Source organism: Podarcis filfolensis (genome assembly GCF_964270895.1).
Source record: "Podarcis filfolensis genome assembly, chromosome: 14".
NCBI lineage: Eukaryota > Metazoa > Chordata > Lepidosauria > Squamata > Lacertidae > Podarcis > Podarcis filfolensis.
The window spans coordinates 46,240,837-46,262,979 of NC_139616.1; the positions used below are offsets into that span (position 1 = coordinate 46,240,837).

The following is a 22,143-nucleotide window of genomic DNA, read 5'->3' on the forward strand; positions in this document are numbered from 1 at the left end:
GCCGACGCTCTTTCCCACTCCTCCTCCACCGCCCCCTGTTTTTTTCATCGCCATAGAAATGGGAAAAGGTAGAGCGGCTGCTTCCGGTGAGCATCGGAACAGGCCGTTGGCTGTTTTCGATTCTCTCACAAGGATAAAAAAAAAAGAGAGGTCAAGCTAATATTATACAGACTCAGTAAAAAAATCTTTTTTGAAAAAAGAAAGTCATAGGCGTATATAAAATATACACTTCCGGCAGCTAATGGCGCATGCGCTGAGCAAAGTGCGTAGCTATAAAAGGCACCATAGAGATTGGAACGTGGAAGGGTGGAGTGGTGCTCTCATTATCCGTTATGTAACAATGTCCTTTATATTACGGCGATGGAATGGAAGCCGGAAGTGAAAGCTGTGCGTGTAAAACTCTTGTTTCCCTACCTCTATATGAAGGACTCCTTAAGGGCCTTTAATGTTCTCTGCGCATGCTCCTTAGTGCACGCGCGCATGAAGCGCCATTTCCACGCCGTCAATCGCAATGACGTAGCGAGCATAGGGTGGGGTTTATGCATAGACGCTTGGGTTGGGTACTGTAGGGGGCGTGGCCAACTCAACAGGCTGCCCCTCCTTTCTTCACCGCCTACCTCAGCGCGGATTGGCCATGCTGACCCTATGAGGCGGGCTCAAAATGACAAGCCTGCCCGCTGATTTGCAGAAATGAAACAGATGCTTTCAAGGATCGGTGGGGGAGTGGCTAATGAAGCGCCTCAGACAATGGTGAAATTTCCTATCACAGCAGAAGCGTGAGGTTTTTAAGGGTCTCACGCTAAAATTTGCTGTGGTGATTTTTGAAGAAGATAGAGTACACTGCAGGGTTCATCAAGGGAACCACTGATTGACACAACCAGGGCCAGCACTGATGCACCATGGGAAAATTTGGCTTTCCTCAGAATATCTCCCTTGAGCCTCTGCTTCCCCTTGACACAACCAGGGCCAGCACTGATGCACCATGGGAAAATTTGGCTTTCCTCAGAATATCTCCCTTGAGCCTCTGCTTCCCCTTGACACAACCAGGGACAGCACTGATGCACCATGGGAAAATTTGGCTTTCCTCAGAATATCTCCCTTGAGCCTCTGCTTCCCCTTGACACAACCAGGGCCAGCACTGATGCATCATGGGATAATTGGCTTTCCTCAGAATATCTCCCTTGAGCCTCTGCTTCCCCTTGACACAACCAGGGCCAGCACTGATGCACCATGGGAAAATTTGGCTTTCCTCAGAATATCTCCCTTGAGCCTCTGCTTCCCCTTGACACAACCAGGGCCAGCACTGATGCATCATGGGATAATTGGCTTTCCTCAGAATATCTCCCTTGAGCCTCTGCTTCCCCTTGACACAACCAGGGCCAGCACTGATGCACCATGGGAAAATTTGGCTTTCCTCAGAATATCTCCCTTGAGCCTCTGCTTCCCCTTGACACAACCAGGGCCAGCACTGATGCATCATGGGATAATTGGCTTTCCTCAGAATATCTCCCTTGAGCCTCTGCTTCCCCTTGACACAACCAGGGCCAGCACTGATGCACCATGGGAAAATTTGGCTTTCCTCAGAATATCTCCCTTGAGCCTCTGCTTCCCCTTGACACAACCAGGGCCAGCACTGATGCACCATGGGATAATTGGCTTTCCTCAGCCTCTTGGTATAGTGAATGCCTGAGTTTATGATACACACCAAAGACAGAGGTTTTTCAAATTCCGATTCAGAATAATAAAAAATTCTTTATTATTCCACAAACCTGCAAGTTATTAGCAAAAAATTACTGCCTGCCTGCCCATATGTAGCGGTGTTAGTAACTTTGAAAGTGTGGGGAGGGCAGAGGCAAATTTGCAAAGCTCCTCCCACTGCTCACCTGGAGGCAATCCTTACCCAAAAGTGAGCAGCTGTTTTCAATTCTAAAACTGAATTAAAAAAATAAAATATACTAGAACTACCAAATCACAAGCTGGATAGCCATGCTTTCCTTTTAACTGCCTTCAGCCATGGCTTCTCCCACCCTTTTTTTAGCCCTCTTCCCATGCTGTCTTTCTGGGGCAAAAACATGCAGACAAGAGGAAGGAGATTAGAAGAAGGGGAGGGGGAAGCAGCTGAAGACATCATCCCTTTTGGAGGATGCACCACAGCACATTCCCATGGAGGCAAATAATGGCATTGGGGTGTTAGGTGTCTTGTGCCCAAGCTGCGTTTCGTTCAGCAAAATCTGTGTGAGGCAAGAGGATAGAAAGTCAGCCAGCAAATAAGCCAAAGCTCTCTGACCTACTTTCTTCCTACGCTTTGGGAGCCCTTGGCCTTAAAACAGGAAGCACCAGGTATAAGTGGCTCATTAATGTCTTCCTGGAGGCCTTTACTGAACCCTGCCAATCTTCTTTCCTTCCTACTCCTTTTCCAAGTCAATTAATGAAGGGACCAGTCACCTCCTTTTTGGAACTTGGTAGGTTATTGGAATGGATTTTGTCGTCTCCATATGGAAAAATGCCTGCGTGATGCCACTTCTCTTGCTGTCTTCCAATCCCTTTAAACAGACAACACAACTTTCCCCATTAGGGTGTGTGTGTTTTTAAAGGGACCCATCTGCCACCATTGCTGAGCACTGGTTGATGGGAGATGGAGTCCAGTAACATCTGGAGGGCCCCACAGGCTCCCCATCCCTGCATTATAACTAAGTTTAACTATGTGTAGCCAAAATGATTGCAACACTTTGTTAATCACCTGTTTCCTTCTCCTTCCCCTGTTGCCTCTAGGGTTGGTATCAAGGACCACTACAATGATCAGGCATCTGCCAAGGTCCCACATACCAGGAGGGTGCTCACTGCCAAAAGCCTCTTGGACCTCCTCCGCATCAGCATCATTGCAACCCACCTGTTTAATTGCCTACCTTTTGGCCCAGGAAATAAGGAGTGGCGAGGAGGTGCAGGAAATTCCACTGCCTGAAGGTGGGGGTGTTTTTGTCAAAACTGCTGACCTTTTTTTTTTTGCTTTTGAGCTATTGTTTTTAAAAAATGCACCAACAAATCAACACTTCAGAAATTTTCGGAGTTCTACCATTGCCTGAGGAACACGGGTGGCGCTGTGGGTTAAACCACAGAGCCTAGGGCTTGCCGATCAGAAGGTCAGCGGTTCGAATCCTTGCGACGGGGTGAGCTCCCGTTGCTCAGTCCCAGCTCCTGCCAACCTAGCAGTTCGAAAGCACGTCAAAGTGCAAGTAGATAAATAGGTACCGCTCCAGCGGGAAGGTAAACGGCATTTCCGTGCGCTGCTCTGGTTCGCCAGAAGCGGCTTAGTCATGCTGGCCACATGACCCGGAAGCTGTATGCCTGCTCCCTCAGCCAATAAAGCGTGATGAGCGCCGCAACCCCAGAGTCGGCCACGACTGGACCTAAAGGTTGCCTGCTTGCTCAACAGCTTTCTGCCTGGCAAGCCAATGGGTGGTAGAAATGAGGAAGAGGAGAGGCAGATAATGGCAGTGAGGAGTTTGTCTCACTGAGGCGGGATGTGGTTCGTAGAAGGTGGCTTGCCCAAGGGCCCCCCAAAATCTGCGACAGACACTGTTCATCTCTGATGATATCTAGATTGTAAGGGCCTGGAGGCATGGATGGTGCAGTAAATAAGAGTGATTATCTAACATCTGCTAACAGATGCTGGCAGAGGCACAGAAAGATCCAACCGTTGAATAAGCCATGCAGTCACCCTGATATAATTACATGTCCCATCTATGTTTGGGGGCTTGGAAGTGTTTACAAGCTCCTGTGTTTTTTGCTGGCATGCTCCTCTGTTAGGTCAACATGTATTCCAAGACATTTTTGAGCGAGATGGATTACCAAATAAGAGGAAAGGAACAATCCTAGGTGTTATGTACTGAGTTGAATAGGATCCAAACTGCAGCAGTCTGATTGGTCCTAGAACAATAGGATCCAAAAGGCAGCAGTCTGATTGGTCCTAGAACAATAGGATCCAAAAGGCAGCAGTCTGATTGGTCCTAGAACAATAGGATTCAGAATGCAGCAGTCTGATTGGTCCTAGAACAATGCAGCAGTATGATTGGTTGGCAGGAACCACCCAATCATGCTCCAGATAGAAGTGAATCCACAACCTGATTGCCTTACAGTAGAATTCCGGAATTAGCCAATCATGTGCAGCCCATTGTGTAAATAATGTATATAAAGCAGATACTTTGAGGGGACATTCATTCATTCCTCCTCACCACTATGAGCTGAATAAAGAGCATGAAATCACTTTGCGACTCTGAGTATATTTCACTAGGGATTGCAGCCCTAAGTCTGAAAAAGGTTCCCCACCTCTCTTGTGTAGAATTGCATCTTCAATAACTGTTTTGCATTTATGCTGGGGCAGGCACACACCCTTGTTGGCATGTATGTTTGGAATGTTGACTAATGCGATTTTGTTGTCCTCAAAGGTGAAGAGCAAAAGACCAGGCACCCATGAGTGTATGACATAAAATGACACTTTTAATTTTGCTCAAATTGTGAACAAATATAACCCCCCTCAAAAAAGCGCAATTTTGAATGCAAAAATATTACAAAATATAGCAGGTAGGGTGGGAACTATTGCTTCTTCTCTTTCTCTTTCTCTCTCTCCCCCAATAGCACAATAGCAGTTCTTCTGAAGACTGGTTGCTTTTATAAAAATAAAGAGCAAAGTTGCAGAAAAAGCCATATTCTTGAAACTGGACCAAAGTATGTTAAAAAAACAACAGAACTTGTGAATAACTTTGCAAACAACTTGTGCACGTAAACAGACAGAGGCTGGGGACAAACAGCGGATGATTCATCATCATGCTTTGCTCGGAAGCTTCCAGACACATCTGGCTGACAGCTGTTGCAAAGTGAGTGCCAGGCCAGATGGCATCTTGATCTGGTCCAGCTCAGTAGTTCTTCCATAGGTTCTATCCACCCACCTCAAATTTCTTATTAGGAGAATCTGGGCTCAGGCTTCAACTCCTGGTCTAGAAGGACTTCTCATATATAGCAGCCTATAGGGACAGACGAGTGCAGTCTTCCCAAACCTGGCATACACACACACACACACACACACACACACACACACACATCCCAGATGTTTGTAGGAGATTTATGCAGCCAAATCTGCATAAATTGTGCATAATAGTAAGAAATGGGTAAAGGATCACAGAGTTCTTAAATGCTAAAGAAGTTTCAGATTGGTCCCGTGGCAAGGGAGGAAATAAAGGTTGTTTCCTGTTCCTTTTTCTCTCTCTTATTTTTGAACCATATAACTGACCAGATGCATAAGGCTGGAGCTCCTAAGCCCAGACTCCATGTTTGAAGATACTTTTCATATTTTTGTACTCATGAAGCTTTTATCTGTGTTGTTTCTGCTGTAGCATTGAGACCGCTGATTACTGTAAATAAAGCATTTTAGCTTACTTAAGGTTGTGGTCTATTCACTCCTAGAAGCAAACTGTAAGCACTTAATACTGGGACATTTTAAAGGTCTAACAACCTATATTTCCCACACATTACAAACACTGCATGTATTTCTGTTTTAAACTCCTGAAAGGGTTTTTGGCTAGAGAGTGAGTCAAGGCCCGCATGCTTTTTGAATTCAGGCAGTCATCCATTTTCCTTTTGCAGTTTCCCACACATGTGGGACTTCAGGATTAATTGGTATTCACCAGTTATTTTCCCAGGCCATATCTGCTTCCTCCTCGACAGCCCTCCCCAATGCCACCTCTATCGCGAGGTCTTGGCGACTAGGAGGTGCTGCTGGTCTCCCACCCTAGTTCCCAACATAAATCTCTCCCCCCCCTTATTCACTCACACCTTCTTCCAGGGGGGAAGCACCACTTTGTGGCTTGCCTCAGGTGCCAAAATGTATTGGGCCAGCCCTGAGAGAGAGAATGAGAGAGAGAGAGGAAGAGGTGTGTGGCCAGTCCATTCACAACAACGTGATCTCGCTTGGAGGGAGCGTGAGTCGCTTTTCGCGGGCGTGCAGCAAGCTTTCCATGTGGGTGGCGATTACTCGGCAAAGCTCCAGGCCCTGGAGAGGGAAGGAAAGCAAGAAGGTGGACGGTGATTTGACGTTAGTTGAGACGCTGCCGTAAAAGCTACTAGCTCCACTAAGCAGGGCTTAGAAGGAATTAGATGGGTGTCAGATCCAGCAAAAGCTCCCCGTTAATTCTTTTTGGATTTTTGGTCCCATAACATGGTCTCGCTAAGGCAGCAAGGCAGTTCATTCTAAGAAATTCAACAGTAGATCCATAGAAACCAAAACAATACTAATTATGAGATGCATAGATACTAAAGGTTTGCACCCTAGGTATTAAAGACACCTTCTTAGCCATCACTATCTGTTGGCGTTATCAAACCTCTCCACAGTGAAACTGCCTGTTTACAAAATTTAAAATGGGGGAACCAGACAGATTCAAGTTGATCTTTCTGTTAAGAGACTCTAATAACACTGAAATGATAAGGAAGACATTCAGAGGGTGTCGTTGACCATATCCTGCCCATCCAATCTTTTTTGGAGAAATTTAAGCTACTTCTCCAGCACAAAGTCATTTCAGATCCTCATCTTTACTTTTTCAAAGCCTTCCATGGCCTTGCCCTCCCCTTATGTCTCTGCCTCAATATCCTAATATCTCCTTGCCAATGACACTCGCTACTCCCAAGCTTTAAAAGGCCAAGGAACAACCTGAGCTCAGCAAACTTGTGTATGGCTTTTTCAAGATCTGAATACCAACTTTGCATGGTGCAATTGTGGTGGCTAACAGATTAAGTTAAAAGTCACCTGTTTGAATCTCATCTTTTGCATAATAGCAATATTTACCTACCTTGCAGGGCTGTTGTAAATATTACAAAATAATTTGTGCAGAGTGCTTTGAACACATGAAAATGCAACACACTGGTATTTTTTAAAAATAAGTTTTATCATCCCAATTGCATGCTACCTACCATCTGAAGGTTAAGCTTCACAGAGCCAGTGGAAGGAGACAGGAGAAGACAGAGGAGACAGAAAGAGAGGGGAGGGGAGGGGAGGAGAATGATGTGAGTTAAGCATATTTGCAGAGTTGCATCATATTTCCAACAAAGTCTAAATGTGCATAATAAATTATAAAGCTTATGCTAGATTCTGAAAATGTGGATCAAGAAGCTCTGGTGCGCAGCACTGTAATGTGCCGTGAGATTTTATTTAGGCCAGGAGTCTGAATAAAATCCAAATGAACAAATGCTTTCTGGATGCAAAGAACAAAACTAAACACCCTACTCAAATCTTTTCCCAATCAGATTTTTGTACAAATGAGCTTGCCAGTCTGAATTTAAAGGCGACAGATCCACAAAGGGAGATGCAAGGTCACCCCACTGATACATTTTGCTAGAATTCTCACAACTATTCGCTTTTTCCTTGACTTCCACAGGATTTCAGGCAAAGGAGGAACCTGAAAATCTGCTGTGGGGTAAAATCTGCTTTGCCGTAACACCTTCGGGGGATGTATGGATCCCACCCTCTCTCCCTTGAGAAATGCTACGAGTCTCACCAAATCAGCTCCAGCTTCCCTCAAAATTCCTAGGATGTTTTGCCCAAGGTGGAATTCTCAAAGTCACCCCAGATCTAACTTCAGGTGAAAATTCGGTGTTGCCCCTAACTCCTCAGGCCTGTTTAAGTGCGTTTTGCTGGGCTCATGCCATGAGGCTGGCTCATTAGGATGAATGCAGTGCAGGCTTATCTCTTTGGGCCAATGGGGCCAATACATTTTGGTACCCGAGGCCCCACCAAGCTCAGCTTCCCTCAGCCAAGCTCCACTTGACTACCTCCTTGACTATCTCCTTGTCAGCTTCTTCCAGTATACCTGAAGGAGCGTCTCCACCCCCATCGTTCTGCCCGGAAACTGAGGTCCAGCGCTGAAGGCCTTCTGGCGGTTCCCTCGCTGCGAGAAGTGAGGTTACAGGGAACCAGGCAGAGGGCCTTCTCAGTGGTGGCGCCCACCCTGTGGAACACCCTCCCACCAGATGCCAAAGAGAAAAACAACTACAGTGGTACCTTGGGTTAAGAACTTAATTCGTTCTGGAGGTCCGTTCTTAACCTGAAACTGTTCTTAACCTGAGGCACCACTTTAGCTAATGGGGCCTCCCGCTGCCGCTGCATGATTTCTGTTCTCATCCTGAAGCAAAGTTCTTAACCCGAGGTACTATTTCTGGGTTAGCGGAGTCTGTAACCTGAAGCATCTGTAACCTGAAGCGTCTGAAACCCGAGGTACCACTGTACCAGACTTTTAGAAGACATCTGAAGGCAGCCCTGTTTAGGGAAGCTTTTAATGTTTAATAGACTATTGTATTTTAATATTCTGTTGGAAGCCGCCCAGAGTGGCTGGGGAAACCCAGCCAGATGGGCGGGGTAGAAATTATTATTATTATTATTATTATTATTATTATTATTATTATTATTCCTTGGCATCAGTGTTGCCTTTGCAGAACGGAGTAGGATACAGACAAATCCAGAAATAATTGTCTCCCCCTGTTGTTCCGCCTACTGCCTGGACTCCCTGCCTTCTACCCTGGCAGTTCCAAGGGTACCAGTCACCACTGGCCGCGGGGGAATTATGCTGTATCAGTACAGGCATTTTCCTGCTTTACCTGCTCCAGCTGCAGTTGCGTGATCCTTTGGGACATCAAGCCCCCCAGCATGATCTCTACGTAGGGGTAGCTGGATCCAGCCGAGGGCCGTTGGGTGCGTGTGGACTGGATCTCTTTCAGGGAGAATGTCACAATGGGTTCCTGGAAGAGGAAGGAAAGAGCCGTGTTGTAGCTGCTAGTGACTTGTGGAAGTCAGCTGTTAGTTCACCACACCTCAACCAGTAGAGTACGTGAAAACCCAGCAGAGTCTTCCCTTCATATACACTTAATAAAACTTAAGCCAGTGTGGTGTAGTGGTTAAGAGCGGTAGACTTGTAATCTGGTGAACCAGGTTCGCTTCCCCGCTCCTCCACCTGCAGCTGCTGGGTGACCTTGGGCTAGTCACACTTCTCTGAAGTCTCTCAGCCCCACTCACCTCACAGAGTGTTTGTTGTGGGGGAGGAAGGGAAAGGAGAATGTTAGCCGCTTTGAAACTCCTTCGGGTAGTGATAAAGCGGGATATCAAACCCAAACTCTTCTTCCTCTTCTAATAAAAAGCATATTTTTTAAAAAAAGAAAAACTCCTTTCCCATGCAGTTCAAAGGAATGCTTTGTTTTCTGTATCCAGACACAAGACAAAGCTGAACCCTGCTATCTACTATAAACAGTTCTTCTGGTCTTTGAAGTAAAGACACATACATGTACAGAGATCCACTAACACTGTCACCATGCTAGCTTACGCTGCTGTGCAAAACCCACAGCCTCTTTCCTTGACTCGCACAGATTCAGAGTCAGACCCCAACAGCAAACAGGACAGCATCAGGACTCGCAACAGGACTTGCTGTCGTGGGCCAGGAGTCAGCTTCGCCTGCTGAACAGCAGCCTGAAAGGGGGGCGGGACAATCCACAAAACCTACGTGGGTTTCCTTGTTCAGGAAGTTGAGTCCATTCTGGTTCACTGCCAGGATGCAGGGAGAGATGATGGTGTTGTTGCTGCAGCTCTGGATGTAGAAGAAGGACGAGCCGAACATGGGGAAAGCGCTCAGGAGCCCTGGAGGGGGGGCGGAGCGGAATTGGAATGAACTGCAACACCACCATTATTGTGAAATACGGTATTACTGGGGCAAGAGACAAAGGGGTCCTTTGCTCAACTTCAGATTGATCTGGAGAAAAGGATTTTTTTCCCTTATGGAATTAAGAGTGTAAGAAAAGCCTGTTGGATTCAGACAATGGCCTCTCTAGCCCAGCAACCTGCTCTCACATGGCTAACCAGATTTGCAGCTAGACTACATAACTTCTTGTGGGCCAGTAACTTTTCTCGCCTCAATTATAAAGCAGAATGTGCATGTTTTACTATAAACATTTTCAGCACATTCTGGGCAGTGCTGGAACAAAACCAGCTGCCTTAGAGGAAGGATTTTGCTCACCCGATGGAGGAGCAGCTTTGTCGTGTGTGTTTCACTGCTGCAAGATGTGCCAACGATTGTCACTAGTTAAGATGGCTTTACAGCTGTACCTTGGTTTGCGAACAGCTTAGTTCTCGAACATTTTGGCTCCCAAACGCTGCAAACCCGGAAGTGACTGTTCCGGTTTCCGAATGATTTTTGGAAGCTGAACATCCAACAGGGCTTCCGCAGCTTCTGATTGGCTACAGGAATTTACTGCAGCCAATGAGAAGACGCGCTTTCGAATGTTTTGGAAGTTGAACGGACTTCTGGAACGGATTACGTTCAACTTCCAAGGTATGGCTGTAGAAGGTGATTAGACAATCCATGAAGGAGGAAGAAATCTAACAGCACCTATTTACCATGATCCCTAAATAGAACTTTCACTTTTGGGTGCAGCGAAACTCAGTTTGTTGCCTCCTTCATATACTATCTTGGAAGTATCTGACTGGCTGGGATTTCTTGGAAGTATCTGACTGGCTGCTCTTGGAAACGGTGCTGGGCCAGATGGACCTGCCTCGGTCTAATCCGATAGGGCTATTTCTTTATTCAAGTCCAGGAGTGGAGAACTCCCCCCCCCATTCCATCCAGTAGGCAAGATGCTCAGCAGCTAGATTTCATCTGCTCTCTGGTTCCTACCACTACCTGTTCAGTGTGGCAAGAAAAGGGTTTTGGTGCTGTACTATGTGAGTTAACTGTAGCTTCTTTCTCTGCAAGAGGATCTGTTGCCAGGAGATCAAAGTAGAGGTGGAAATATTTCAGCAGACTTGTGCTCCTTGCAAATATGCAAAAAGGAGCTTATGCATTCTGCAATTGCATGGGCATTTTTGGGATGCAAGTGCATTTTGAAGCTTGAGGCTTTAAACAGCTGTAAGGCAGGGCCTGCAGTTCAGATGTGCAGCGTTCTGCTGGGATTGCTGAGTTTTTTGTGCCTTTTGTGCAGTTGGGGCAGATGAATGGTGAGCTTTTTATTTATTTCACTTTTTTAAACAAACAAACTTTGTAGAAAGAATTGAAGAAAATGGAAGGTGAACCTTGAGTGGAGTTGCTAGGTAATAAATAAATAAATGCCTCTGTGACAATGGGAAACAGCTTTGTGTATGTGAGTGGGTCTGGCCTGCCCACTAATTGAACGTGGCCCCTGATAGCTTTCTACTGGGCTGATGTGGCCCTTGGCCCGAGAAAGCTTCCACCCTACTGTACTGGTTCAACCAAGGCAGCCAGTCTCTTTTATTATGGCTCATTTCTTTAATTTTGGCTGGTTGGCACTGTTTACTTGGGCAAGACCTTCCCAGTGCCATGCCCTGGGTCAAATAATGCCACTTCCTTGAAATCCAGCATCTTACCTAGGAACTGCGCCCGAGCTTGGTGGGCACTCAAGGCCTGCGCTTGCTGCAGGTGGTGCATGACCATGTCCAGCCAGGACTGGGCCTTCTGCAGATGGTAGAACTGGGGCGGGATGTAGTCCTGAACCTCCCGCCTGGGATGGGGAAGCAGAAACAGAAGAAGAGAAGAAGTCATAAACCACCTAGGATGGGCTGCAGAACCAGAAGCCCTCCTGCTGTTATTGGGCTACAGCGCCCGCCATCCTTAACTACCGGCCATTCTGGCTGGGGCTGATGGGAGTTGTAGTCCAACATCTGGAGGGCAGCAGAATGGAGAAGGTTGTCTTAGACAGCTTCAAAACAAGATGCTTCAAGCAATTAAAATTATTTCAGTTAGGAAAGTTTTCCCCAACCCGGAAGTTATTGGACTCCAACTCCCATCATCCACTCCTGCTGGTCTTGCTTGCTGGGGCTGATAGGAGTTGGAGTCCAAGAAATATCAGGGTGATCAGGTTGGTAAAAAGAAACGCATATTGCAAAGGCCCACACAGTTTTGTTGTTGTTTAGTCATTTAGTTGTGTCCAACTCTTTGTAACCCCATGGACCAGAGCACGCCAGGCACTCCTGTCTTCCACTGGAGGTCTAAAAGAAGAAGGGGAAGGCGTCTTGCCAAACCTCTACTGGCAGGAAGTTCCACAGGGAGGGACCTGCCACAATCATGGCTCAATCCCTAGCATAGCTGTCAACTTACAGATTTGAAAATAAGGGACCAGCAGTCTCGAAAATAAGGGATCAGCAGCCAAAATAAGGGATTTTCCAAACACAGGTATGTTCAACTTCTGAGCCCCTCCAAGCCAAAGGCAGAAAGCCCAGCCAGCAGCCAAACGAAGCCTCAAGCGGTGGTTCCCACAGCGCAGCAACCCGGCAAAGGGGATGCAGCAAGGAAAACCACCGTCATCTCTCCACTGGGAAGCGCTGAGCAAAGGCAAGTTCCCAGGCAACGCAGCCGATTTGATCGGCACAAAGCATGCAAGCTCCACCCCACCTCCAGTCGTTCTTAGACTTCTTATTGGGTGAGCAACGCAGCCAAGCAACACAGTTGGAGCCTCCCTCCTCCCTGGCTGGCAGGGAGGGAGGGAGGGGAGCTGCTTCCTTTGAAACCCGGGAAATTTAAGGGACATCATCAATAAGGGACAGCAGCGGGACACAGTGCTGGGATAAGGGACTTTCCCGCCAAATAAGGGACGGTTGACAGCTATGATCCCTAGTAAAGGCCGACCAGACCTCAGGGGCTTGGGGAGCCATCTAAGAGGGCCTTGGTGATCGAGGCAGAGCATAAGAAGCAGCCCCCAGCACCTGGCAGCTCAGAATTGCTTCCTGGTTGGAGGGGGGACATGTCCCTTTTTCGCCCTGTCCCCACAGCCCCCTAACCTCCAGGGCACCTACACGGTAGGCAGGTAGAAGCTGTCCTTTGCTCGGTGCTGCAGAGCAGCCAGCTTGGAGACTTGCTGGAACTGTTGCTCACTCGGCCTCATGGGAGGGAGAGTGTTGAAGAGCCCCTTGAGATAATCAGGGAGAACCTGAGGGAACGAGAGGAGGGGTCATAAATACGAATAATAATTAAGTAGCATTTGGAGCTTCCAAATATTTGAAATGCTGTATATACTACAATCTCGTAAGGTGGAATCGTCATGGATTCTGCTACCATGCAGAGGAGCTGTTCCTTAGCATGTACCTTGAGAAATGTCACAGACTACTTCCTGCATTGACATGGCACCCAGTTCGGGAATTTTATTGAGTTATAAATCTTTCTAATCACTGTTTGAAATACTTCCTTCTTCTCTGTAGCCATGTATGCATACATTATGTATATTTATTATGATTATGATTATGATTTCTATACTGCCCTTCATAGGGATGGGGTGGCGCTGTGGTCTAAACCACAGAGCCCAGGGCTTGCTGATCAGAAGGTTGGCGGTTCGAATCCCCGCGACGGGGTGAGCCCCTATTGTTCGGTCCCTGCTCCTGCCAACCCAGCAGTTTGAAAGCACGCAGTGCAAGTAGATAAATAGGTACCGTTCCGGTGGGAAGGTAAACACCGTTTCTGTGCGCTGCTCTGGTTCACAAGAAGTGGCTTAGTCATGCTAGCCACATGACCTGGAAGCTGTACACCGGCTCCCTCGGCCAGTAAAGCGAGATGAGCGCCGCAACCCCAGAGTTGTCCGCAACTGGACCTAATGGTCAGGGGTACCTTTACCTTTACCTTTACTGCCCTTCATCTGAAGATCACAGGGCGGTTTAGAATATCAAAACACAAAAATGCAGGGTTTCCCAAACTTGGGTCTCTGGCTGTTTTTGGACTACAACTCCCATCATCCCTATCTAGTAGGAGCAGTGGTTAGGGATGATGGGAACTGTAGTCCAAAAACAGCCAGAGACCCAAGTTTGGGAAACATTGCTCTAACCACTACACCACCCTGGCTCTCATAATCTGGGCTCTACTCCACTAGAGCTTATTGACACAAAAAACCTGTTAGTCTTTAAGACCCTGTCTTATTTTTGTGACCACCCATTTTATAGAAGGCTTAGCGGGGGGAGAAAGGCCACTTCAGAGTCTCTGACCATCTCGAACCAAGTAAAAATAGGCTGCAGAGTCACTGGTCGACCTGTCCTAATCAAAAATGCCTTCCTGCCCAAACAAATGTCACCATCACCAAGACCTGGAAGGAAACCTACCTATGAGTCATTTTGAGAAGGAACAAGATGTGCACTCGGCTGCTCCTCTCTGAAAGCTTTCCCTTTTCTTTGCTGCAAAGGTCTCACCTGATTGTAGTGCATGGTGACATAGAGCTCATTGTCAAACTTTAGCGGCTGGGCCCAGATGACGCGCCGATACCAGAACATGAAGCTGCTGTCCACGTTCTCCATTTCCAAGGCAACATCAAGGATGTACTCCTTTTTGTTCAAAGGCCGAACATTCTGATCTGCGTGGGCAAAATGGCATGGATCAGATTTTTAAAGCAGCCTGGTGTTCCTGGTGAAGTGGCTGGCTGCATTCACCTGGTGTACAGTCTGGCCCCCCTAGCTTCCAAATATAGACTGGTGATTTGCTAAAGGGAGGGGGGGTTTGCAAACTGCTCTTTTCCTACATGGCCCAAAGGATGGTTTTACAGCCCTCTACCAACAGGTGGTGGTAGACACTTTCCAGATAAAGTCCGGCATCTCAAAAAGAAATAACATTTCAGGCACAACCGGGTGAATTTTCACAAGCAAGAATGAGAATAATGCCTACAAAATTATATGCCTGGTGTCCTACTGAAACAACATATGACAGGCAATAAATTTATCTGAATTTGGTCATTTTTGTGCAGTGACTCTTTAGAACTCAGGTGTCTGTCAAATCCACCCACAAAAGCCAATGCACATATTGTTGGGGTGCTGCTAGGAAGCTTCATAGCAAAGTTATTGAAATGGTCAGTTTTGGGGGGTTGGGTAATTTCGGGGTGTATTCATGGAGGATAAGACTGTGTTCCACCTCTTCTGTTGGAGTGGTATGACTCTGAATACCAGTTGTAGGGAACACAAGTGGGGGAGAGCCTTGTTGCACTCAGATCCCATCTGCAGGCTCCCATAAGCGTCTGCTTGGCTCCTATGAAAGGAGGGTGCTGGAACAGATTGGCCTTTGGCCTGATCCAGCAGCCAGACTCTTCTCAGGCGCTTATAGTCCACCAGGAGATTAGTAAACCTAGTTTAGGTCTGCAAGGTGATCCGATCCTGAAATCGGTAGTTTGAACTGAAATAAATAATTAAGGTCTTAGATATGTAATAAATGTTCATAAATGTACCACGCAAACACGTACATAAATATATAGACCACATGTCTGAAACAGCACCGGAAAACAGCCATGAAGCCATTTTTGGCTCCCAAACTGACCAAATGTTTTCTCTGCAATGTCAAAGGAAAATGGAAAAGCCTCCCCATTGTCCTTTCCTTCACAAATCCTGTCTTAAGGGTATGTCTGTGTATGAATAGGGTGAGCCTGTGACCTGGCTCAGGAACTAAGTATTTATCATTCCAAAAGACTGGCTAGGCTCCCCAGGGTATCCAGCCAAGTAAGAATTAACAGGTAACCTGCCAGAAAGGAGGTAAACAACTCAGATTTTTGGTAAACAACGCACTCAGATTTTCTGTTGTAGATCACCCCTTTCTGTGATGTAGGCATGATGTGTCTGGGGGGTGGTCTTGAGCTGCACCCCTTCTGTGATGTATGTATGGTGTTTCTGGGGGTGGTCTTGGACTCCAGGGCGGGCGAATTTAAAATGTCTATATAAGGGCGGGCACATCTGGGTTCTGGGTCCTCCTCCATCTCCTGCGTATGAGATCAGGCTTACTAGCTGCTTTGCTTCTCAATATTCTCTGGTTGGCCTCTGTTATTTTTCTCCGACCAATGGAGAACCCACAAAGGACTCTATAAAGGCTCTTGTGTCCCCCATAAGGGAATAAGAGCAGATTTTCATTTATTACTGAACAAAATACAGGGAGTGGAACGATACGTTTAATCCTGGTCTTTGGACTGAGGGATTCTCTCCTCTGGGGCCCGACAGGACTCACTTCTGTTGGCGACAGCAAAAATGATGTATTCGTCAAAGGCCTCAGGGCGGCGTAGTCCCATCTCGTAGCATAGCTCCTCTATCACATCCAGCGCAACCTGGAAATGCAGGTGAGGGACGGAGAAGTTGAGTCACAGATGACCAGGTACATATTCTGGTATGTGGTTCACCTGTCTGCTTGTCTGCCTGCCTGTTCACTATGAGTTAGAGTGTCTTTGGTTAGATGATATCTCGTATCATTGCCAAACTTGTCATGCGGCTTCCCAATGCGGTCTTTGTCTGTGTTTGGATGACATGCGACACCATTTTGAAACAAGATGGTGGACCAAAACATGACTTTGCCATGACTTCGGCCAAACAGACGTGGCAGTTACAAATGAGGTGTCCTGAGGTGGAAGAGGTAGTTTTTAGCTATGTTTGGATGCCTTCAGATGCAGTATGTTGCTGTGTATGAGAGAGACAGACAGTGTGTGCATGCACAGTCCCAAAACTCTAATTTATACTATCCATTTTAAAATAACAATAGGTTTAGGTTTATTAGAATTCCTGGGCAGCACCGGGCACTTTCTGCTAGTTTTAAATAATGCCAAAGTTCATAAGCAAGGAATACAAACTTTGAAACCATACAGATTTCTTCCGCAAGCTAGGTTTATTTATTTTTTAAGGCGATGGAAGGAAAAGATGATTCTGAGAGAGGGCAAGACGCTAATCCCCACCTTGAATTGTTTTAACATTTGAAGATTGTAACGAAGGAAGCTCTTGCAAGATGATTAAGTCACAACTGTTGTGGGCAGTTAGCATGGAGAAAGAAACAATTTAAAACAACCTACAATCACAAACATAATGCATACAGTAAGCTAGTTCCTACACACACTCTCACACACATCCAGCAGTTTGGCATCCGGCTGGACCAGATAACCTGTAGGGTCCCTTTCCAACTCCACGATTCTGTGACTCTATGCAAGAAACATTATCAGAGTTCAAAGACTCAGCTCCACCCAGGCAAAAACACTGCAAGCAGGGGCGGTAAGAGGTGTGGCTCAGGGTGAGGGGGCATGGCCAGGGAGCAGTTGTGGGCTGGGGAAAGTCCTAAGGGCACAGAGAGGCGTGGAGGGTCGACATTTGGCCCTGGGGCCTGAAATTCCCCTTCCCTGATCTATGGGGATGAGAGATCCTTCCTCTTCCACTCACCGAACAAGTTTTGATCTTGAGGTGCCTCTCGATCCCGCCCGGTAAGAGGAACAGCTGCCGCTTGGAGCTCCTTCCGGCCTTTGCAAAGGAAGGAAGGAAAGACAAAGTTCATAAGTAAAAATGGAAGAGAATTCTGCATTTTAAAGTAAACTAACCTATCTCATAATCTCTACATTTATATGCCAAGTGAGAAGCAGCTAACCATCAGATTGCACACTCTTCTGAATGCTGCAGCGCACTCTTGCTTCAGAAATGTGCACCCAACAATGCGTATTTTACTGGGGATGGGATGTGTATTTTAGAGGGAAATGTGCTGAAAAGCTTAGGGGGAAATGCAGGAAAATGTATATAAAGTAATATACAAAACACATATTTTAAGGAAAGCATACAAAAATGGTTAAAAATGTATATCTTTTTCAAAAAAAAATAGGAGAAAACAGGATGGAACAGACTTAACGATTGTTGTGGGCGTGCGAAACTGGCATGGAATGGAAAGAGGCTGATGCACCTACCCCTAATCATAAGCCATGTTTAGAGGAGGTTCAAGCCCAGAAACGTATTAGCCAGAGGACCTTACTGCTAGAAGTCAGGCTCTGGTGACTCACCTGTTTGCATCCCATCAGCACTGCAAAGCTGAGAGATTTGAGCTCTGTGCCTCAAGAGTGCCCTCTAGGCTGCAGTACCAGCCTGCCTGAGCCATCTGTCAGCTGATGCTCCAGGGCCAATCCTTGCCAACCAGGCCCTATAAAGCCCTGGTCTTAGAGCTCCCTGCTTGGTCAGAACAACTCATTGCTGGTATGAGGCCATGACATCAGCTCCTGCTCCAGTATCTGGCTGTGATTACATGGCTGCCCCTCTAATGCTCATTTGCCGCTTACTCTGGAACTCAGCTCCTTCCTGATATAATGTCCACACTTCCTTTTTCCTGCTAGGGCTGACAGCTAGCTCCCTTCAGGTTCCAGAACCCTGTCAAGAACCTGAGTGTTTCCTCTGGAAATGAACCCATGCCTGCCCTAGACTATGCTAGGCATCCACTCAGGCCAGATAACAGACTTGAAAGTTGACAAGATCTGAACCTGCTGTGAGCCCCAACACGGATTTGAACTGCGATTTGAATGCATGTGCCCCCAAAGCGGACTGCTGGTGGGTCAGTCCCAGTTACCAAATCACACAACCATGCCACCAGCAGACCTGTCCATAGGGCACACCAGTAGTGTGCCCAATAACTGAAACAACATGTTGAAAAAAGGCCCATCAACATTTACAGCATTCAAATACGGTAATAGAAACAGAAAACAGTTCTTAAACACAAACCACAGCACCACCCATCCCTGTTTGGAAGTCATTCTCCTTCTGGTGTAAACCCCCCACAATTATATCTGGCAAAGCCCTTGTGGGACTTGCAGGGCACTCACCACCATGGCTTTGAGCTCCATGTTACTGGGGAACTCGCAGCGGCCACCAAACTGAAAGGTTTTCTGCAGGTTCTGCTCACATGCCTTGGCGATGCCTGATGGAGACCATGAAACAAATGAGAGAGAGAGAGGCAGAGACAGAAAGTGTGTGTGAGAGAGGAAGTATCCAAGAGGAGAAGTGAAATGTGTGGCTCCAGATTTCTCAAATGCTGCAGAGAGATTCAGCTCTCTAGACTCACCTAAGCCTGATTGTAAAGACAATGCACAGGGCAAAGCACCATAGGCTAAAATGCCTACAGGCGCAAACAGATGCTTACTAATAAAATAGCAACTGGGTGACGCCAAGCATCCCCAGCTCTACTGAACAGGGAGAAATAAAATGGGTAGAACGAATGAACAGGAAGCTTTTAGTTAATGGTACAGAGGCCTGAAAAGCCTCAGTAGCATTTTGCCCGTGCTTACTGGAGAGGCTGGCACTGCAACTGCATTTTATTGACACACACACATAATAAATAATAATAATAATAATAATAATAATAATAATAATAATAATAATAATATATTTATACCCCGCCCATCTGGCTGGGTTTCCCCAGCCACTCTGGGCAGCTTCCAACAGAATATTAAAATACAATAGTCTATTAAACATTAAAAGCTTCCCTAAACATGGTTGCCTTCAGATGTCTTCTAAAAGTCTTGTTTTTCTCTTTGGCATCTGGTGGAAGGGTGTCCCACAGGGCGGGTGCCACTACTGAGAAGGCCCTCTGACTGGTTCCCTGTAACTTGGCTTCCCGCAGCGAGGGAACCATCAGAAGGCCCTTGGCACTGGACCTCAGTGTCCGGATACAACGATGGGGGTGGAGACACTCCTTCAGGAGCCTCCCAAATGCTTAGAATCTTCAAACGGAGAACTACTTAGCCCTTAGCCCACGTGACCTTAGAAACTGGATTTTTGATCAGGCTGCCAACCAAGACAGAGCATCCATCATTGCTGTCCATTACTCTACTTGGAACCCCCAAATTAAGACCACTCACTCAAGGCCCCAATACCTTGAGACTCTGACCTTCCCACATCAAGCAGGGCCTTTGCAGAACTAAGATTCAAACAGATGCCCTTGGGATATTTAGAGGGGAGATAATGGGGAAGTCCCCATATGTGTCGCAAATGCATAAATGGATGCAATCAGGTAGAGGACATCACACAGTATGTGCTGATTTGACCTCTGTATATAACGCCCAGAGGAAAATTTATATTGCCAATTCTTAATTGGCTTCCAGGTCGATCCACACAGGAAGTGACAGTTGAACTCCTAGCAGATAAACATCTATATATTACACACCAGGGAGCCAAATTTGTGCTGACAGCCAAGAAGCTCCGTTCCAGGTATGTGAATACATTCCAGTTTTAATATTTAATGCTGTGAATTTCTTTTTATGTTGCAAGCTGCTACAGGCTACATTGTAAGATCTTAGAGGAATTTTTTCCTTTTCTTCTCTGTCGTCCGTTGCAAAGGCCTTTGGCTATATACAATAGAATTGACCAGACCCAAATGCTACAAAGCAGATCGGAAAACGTGCCAGAGGAGAACACAGAAAACACTGAAGCGCAACTGATATTGCTGTCACCTGGAGTGAGTGAACAAAGATGGCAGGGAGGGGGGAAGGCTGGCTTGGGGGCAGCCTGGGACGGCTATTTGCGCTTAATTATATGGAAGACTCGATTTCAGCAGTAAGTGTGGATGCACATGATTGCTTTGGCATAGGGCAGCCAGGGGGAAACCCTGCCCAGTGCCAACGTCTAGCTGATTCAGCTTGCGCTGAGCTGATGCCATATATTTGCTACCATCAGGTGCATTCAAGATTTGGCAGGCCACCGCAACCTGAAATTCACCCTGGTGCACTGGCAGATGGATTAAAAACTCTCTGCCTAGTTTTTCATGTTCCACATCTTCCAAGCTCCAAAACTTCTGTGGTACGAAGACCATCTGTGGGGCAGACACCATTCTAAGGGGGCATGCAGTGAGCTGGCATCCCCAGCTAACAGCCTAGTTTGAGGAGCAGGGAGTCATCTATCTTTGCCAATATTCCTTTCCACCCTGAAGCCACTGCAGCCAGTTTTGGAACCTGAGTCTTTTAACGAGGAAATAACCACCGGCTGCGACAGGTGAGCTGCCTTCCGACTGAAGCTGCCTTCTGAGAGCTGAGCAGATGGGCTCATTTCCATTTATTAATGAGCGATGGGCAGCGGCGAGGAAAGCGTCCCAAACAGGGCAGCCTGATGGATGAGGGCAGGCAGAAGCAGCCACCATTTTCTTCCTGAGATCTAACCGCTTTCCCTGCCCCAGGAGTTGTGAAATGTTAAATTCGGATGAGCAGTCCTGATGCAAAGCAGTTTTAAGGCAAAAACGGTTATAACGTTTGCTAGAGGAAAACGGGAGCACCCTCAAGGCATTTGACACAAACATCTTGGGAATCAAGCTACTAAATAAGTAAGTAAATAAGTAAATAAAATTCTGCGAATCTCCAGCACAGCCATTCTCAATAGGGGAAAAGCTGGCTGTAGGGCAGGGGATGGGAACCTGAGATCCAGGAGCCAAATGGAGCCCTCGAGGGTTCCCCACTCAGGGCTCTCCCCAGGCCACACCCCTCATAAGGCCACGCCCCTCACCAGGCCTAGTTCATACCCCACTTGAGCGTTTTTGCCTGGCTAGGAATGTATCCTTGAACTCTGATCATGCATTTTGCTTGCCTGGGTGGAGGACAGAGAAGCCAGTGGGAAAGTGTGTGTAGAAACTAGCCTACTGAACAAAGGCAAAATTTGCATTTGTTGGACTACAACTCCCATCATCCCTGACTAGGGATCCTTCTCACTAGGGATGATGGGAATTGTAGTCCAATAACATCAGGGCTCCAAGGTTGAAAAAGGCTGATATAGCTTAATATTGTCCACAGTGGCTGGCAGCAACTCTCCAGGGTTTCAGAGCAGGAATCTTTCTCAATCCTACCTGCAAATGTTTGGGATCGAAATCTGGGGTTGCATTGCAGGGGGTTGGACTAGATGACCCTCAGAATCCCTTCCAGCTCTACAATTCTATGATTCCATGGGTCCTTCTGCATGCAGAGCAGGTGCTCCACCACTGAGGCGTGTCTCTTTCTCAGCCAGGACAGTGCATATGTAACCTTGTGACTGGTTGACCAGATGGTCTCCAGGGGAGAATCTCCCAATATCTCACCTTGGAAATGCAAGCTGGGACTGTTGCAGATTTCTTGGAGGAACTGCAGCAAATATGGTCGGAGGACTTCAGAGCATCTATAATAGGCACTCAGGATGTAGAGAAGCCTCCAACCTTTCTGGCAGCTGTCCCTGTGTGAAACCCCCCAAAGAAGGGAATTCGGGGCTGTTAAAATAGTATGCAAGAAATGAACAAACGGAGCAGGGTACCAAAGACATGGCTGACTTGGGATGCAGTTTGGAGTGATACTATCCCTCTCTCTTCCCCCTTCCTTCCTCTTCTCCCCTCCTACAATATGTAAGCA

The 22,143-nt window shown here is 46.9% G+C and overlaps 1 protein-coding gene and 1 long non-coding RNA gene across 6 annotated transcripts in view; one reads left to right on the forward strand and one right to left on the reverse strand.

Moving 5' to 3' along the window:
• The window catches only part of LOC310749297, a 193,288-nt gene extending 187,859 nt beyond the window's left edge, over positions 1–5,429 (forward strand). Inside the window, exons 1-3 of one of the 5 annotated variants that reach the window (XR_014541538.1) lie at positions 41–750; positions 2,773–3,876; positions 4,292–5,429. This is a non-coding gene — a long non-coding RNA (uncharacterized lncRNA). Of the gene's footprint in view, positions 1–40; positions 751–1,084; positions 1,717–1,943; positions 2,463–2,772; positions 3,877–4,291 lie in introns of those variants that run through there. The other 4 variants (XR_014541539.1, XR_014541540.1, XR_014541541.1 and 1 more) reach the window with 4 other exon arrangements.
• A 389-nt stretch (positions 5,430–5,818) lies between these two features.
• MYO15A (myosin XVA) overlaps positions 5,819–22,143 on the reverse strand; it is a 93,344-nt gene continuing 77,019 nt past the window's right edge. The window contains exons 55-64 of the mRNA XM_083585514.1: positions 21,840–21,970; positions 18,607–18,701; positions 17,192–17,269; positions 16,002–16,098; positions 14,213–14,373; positions 12,836–12,969; positions 11,411–11,544; positions 9,537–9,670; positions 8,641–8,781; positions 5,819–6,046 (exon numbers count right to left, since the gene is read on the reverse strand). Coding sequence (XP_083441640.1) covers positions 5,945–6,046; positions 8,641–8,781; positions 9,537–9,670; positions 11,411–11,544; positions 12,836–12,969; positions 14,213–14,373; positions 16,002–16,098; positions 17,192–17,269; positions 18,607–18,701; positions 21,840–21,970 — 1,207 coding nt within the window. The 3' untranslated portion in view covers positions 5,819–5,944. The remainder of the gene's footprint in view (positions 6,047–8,640; positions 8,782–9,536; positions 9,671–11,410; positions 11,545–12,835; positions 12,970–14,212; positions 14,374–16,001; positions 16,099–17,191; positions 17,270–18,606; positions 18,702–21,839; positions 21,971–22,143) is intronic.